The 3,399-nt window shown below is 56.6% G+C and overlaps 1 protein-coding gene across 1 annotated transcript in view; it reads left to right on the forward strand.

The window, feature by feature from the left end:
* The first annotated feature begins 130 nt into the window (after positions 1-130).
* il1b (interleukin 1, beta) overlaps positions 131-3,399 on the forward strand; it is a 7,073-nt gene continuing 3,804 nt past the window's right edge. Inside the window, exons 1-3 of the mRNA XM_043681716.1 lie at positions 131-395; positions 830-1,109; positions 2,081-2,248. Coding sequence (XP_043537651.1) covers positions 860-1,109; positions 2,081-2,248 — 418 coding nt within the window. The 5' untranslated portion in view covers positions 131-395; positions 830-859. The remainder of the gene's footprint in view (positions 396-829; positions 1,110-2,080; positions 2,249-3,399) is intronic.

Raw genomic sequence — 3,399 nt, forward strand, 5'->3', positions numbered from 1 at the left:
AAGAGACAGAGAGAGAGTGAGAGAGAGAGAGTGTGTGAGAAAGAGAGTGAGGGAGAGAGAGGGAGAGAGAGAGTGTGTGAGACAGAGAGTGTGTGTGAGAGAGGGTGAGAGAGGGAAAGAGTATGTGTGAGAGAGAGAGTGAGTGTGTGTGTGTGTGTGTCAGTGAGGTGCCCTGACCCCTGCCTCCCCGGGGGTGGGGGTGGGGGAATAGAGTGATCAATACTATCTATCCCGCTCGGGCCCCTGTGTCCGTGTCGGAACGACACAGCCAGTAGCAGGGAACGTTGCACCTTCCGTACAGCCTGAGTCTAACTGTTGCTGTTCTCCACAGGCCCTTCAGTTACAAATGCAGAAGGGAGTCCGCGGGCTCTCCGAGTACGTGTGCCCCACTTCAGGTGAGAACCATTTACACATCCCTCCTTGTCTCAGTCCGAGCCCATCTCCTCCAGCCGGGATCCCCTCCTTCAGAGCCACCCCCATCTTCCTCCTTTACCCCCGTCGACTCCCTGTTCGAATTCGACAGGTTTCCCAAGACTTGCCCCCCCCCCCCCATGCTTCCGAACTCCCGGTGAACATAATCCTAACCCAATCTGGTCTCTCTCGGTCCGTCAACCCCTGGAATCAGTCTGGGAAACCCTTCGCTCCATTGCCAGGTTGTCCTTCCTCAGGTAAGGAGACCGTGCACACACGATACCCCCTGTCCACCCACTACCTGTACCCCAATCCTCTCTCGCCATGTTTGGAGGGGGCACTGTTTGCCTTCCTTCGATGGTTGGCACCTTGGCGAAATCGGATGTCATCCTGTGATTGTCCTCCCCCCACTTCCCAGAACCCCCTTCAGGTGAAGATACCCAACAAGATGGAGGTGTGCGGAGGCCCAGATGGAGAGGAGCATGAGAGCTACCAGCTGAAGATCATGGGGGCGTCTTCGGCCATCGTGCCAATGGGCAGCACCCGCCTCTCCCTGGAGCGGGCGGTCATGCTGGTCCTGGCCATCGAGAAGTTCAAGGCTGGGCTCCAGGGTCGCCCCTCGCCCAAGGGCTGGGCGCACGACTCCAGCGCCTTTGCTGACACGGACTTGCTGGGAGACTTCAGCGCCATCATGGAAGGTAAGGGCATGTGGGCGCTCCCCCGTTTCCCCGCTTCGCTTCACTCCCACGGGAGGGTCTGGAACTCGGACGCCACAGACACCCTCCCGACTGCCCCTCTCCCAACCAATCGGGGGGGGGGGGGGGGGGGTCAGTGCTGCCAACAGTCTGTACCAAATCTACACTGGTCCCACTTTCCCACACCAGGTCCGAAGCCTCACACAGCACATCAAGCACTCTGGCCCCACTTTCCCACACTAGGCCCCAAGCCTCACACAGCACATCAAGCGCCCTGGTCCCACTTTCCCACACTAGGCCGCAAGCCTCACACAGCACATCAAGCACTCTGGCCCCACTTTCCCACACTAGGCCCCAAGCCTCACACAGCACATCAAGCGCTCTGGCCCCACTTTCCCACACTAGGCCCCAAGCCTCACAGCACGGTTAGGGAGACAACGTGCCGTGAGGCTTTAGGCCCAGTCCGGGGAAATGGAACCAGTAGATTTGGTACAGACAGTTGGTGGCACTGACCGTTTAAACCCTTTCCCCCTCCCACCGATTGGGGGAGATAGGTTATTCCTCCAATCCCCAGCTACGTTAACCCTCGGCAGCGATTCCATCGACGTCGGATTCCTGGACGGAGACCAGAAGGGTTGGAGAATCCCAACAGGCGCGGGTCCCTTCAACCCTCCCAAGAGCGTCCTGCCTAGCTCCGTCCCCCCCCGTCACCCTGAATTTCCTGCAACAGGCCTGGACGCTGAGGGTGGGTGGGGGCTCGGAGGTTAATGTAGCACGGTCCACCCCTAACCTGCACGTCTTCGGGAACCTCAACAGGGTTGGGGGAGGAGAGCGGGAGGCAATTCTGTACAGGCGGTTCGCCCCCCTGTGAGTTGGAATTCTGCGCTCACTCCATCAGCCCAATCCACTAACGCCTCTCACCCCTCCTTCCCCATTTCTCTCTCTCCCTCCTCCCCCCACCACCACCACCGCAGAGATCGACCCCTGCCTCATCTCCGACGGCGTCGCCGGGAGTTCCACCTGTCGCTTCCGCTTCGTGCACACCGAGCGCAGGCGTCTGACGGACGACAGGGACCGGGCCCTCATCCTGGCGCAGGACTTGCAGCTGCTGGCTGTCTCCCTGAGGAACCCCGTCGACGCAGGTAGGCGGGAGAATTAGCGTGGGCGACCCTTTGTCCAACTTTCCTATGCTAGGCCCCAAGTCTCACACAACACGTCAATGTGCGCTGGTCCAACTTTCCTATGCTAGGCCCCAAGTCTCACACAACACGTCAATGTGCGCTGGTCCAACTTTCCTATGCTAGGCCCCAAGTCTCACACAACACGTCAATGTGCGCTGGTCCAACTTTCCTATGCTAGGCCCCAAGTCTCACACAACACGTCAATGTGCTCTGGTCCAACTTTCCTATGCTAGGCCCCAAGTCTCACACAACACGTCAATGTGCGCTGGTCCAACTTTCCTATGCTAGGCCCCAAGTCTCACACAACACGTCAATGTGCGCTGGTCCAACTTTCCTATGCTAGGCCCCAAGTCTCACACAACACGTCAATGTGCGCCGGTCCAACTTTCCTATGCTAGGCCCCAAGTCTCACACAACACGTCAATGTGTGCTGGTCCAACTTTCCTATGCTAGGCCCCAAGCCTCACACAACACGTCAAAGCGGTCTGGTCCAACTTTCCTGTGCTGAGGGGGAGGGGGAGTATGTGAGGGGGCAAGTGATGAGGGCCACTCACGAATGCTTCCCCCTCTCCCCACTTGTGAGGAGGGGATATCTGAAACTGTTTGAAGCGAGAGAGTGTGTGTGGGGGGGGGGGGTAACATTTAGAACTTGTTCATGCAGAGGGTACCATTGCGACACGGGAGGGGGTGGGGGGGTTAACTCTCTCCGTGAATTCGACCCAACGCCCAAATTCCGCTATTTTTAAGAAAAATTATATCGATTTATTCCTGAACTCTTAAAGTGAACGGTGAACAACAACTATTCACAGTTCGAAGCGACCGTTCCCCCCCCATTTCCTCTTAACGCCTTCCTGTCTGCCTCTTACTCTGTACCAATATGCTGTTTCAATATAATTACTTCATAAAATTACTTCAACGGTGAATTCCTTTTTCTGGCTGAGATCTCTCAGGGTCACCTTCTTAGTTTTCACTCGCAAATACTTTCAATGTGAAAAGGTACCTTTTGATAGCGAGTGTTTCAATCTTTCTCTCTCTCTTTTTCTCTTTCTCTCTCTCATCTTTCTCTCTCTCTCTCATCTCTCTCCTGTCTCCCTCTCTCCTCCCCGTCTCTC

The sequence above is a fragment of the Chiloscyllium plagiosum genome, chromosome 42, assembly GCF_004010195.1.
Source record: "Chiloscyllium plagiosum isolate BGI_BamShark_2017 chromosome 42, ASM401019v2, whole genome shotgun sequence".
Taxonomy (NCBI): Eukaryota; Metazoa; Chordata; class Chondrichthyes; order Orectolobiformes; family Hemiscylliidae; genus Chiloscyllium; species Chiloscyllium plagiosum.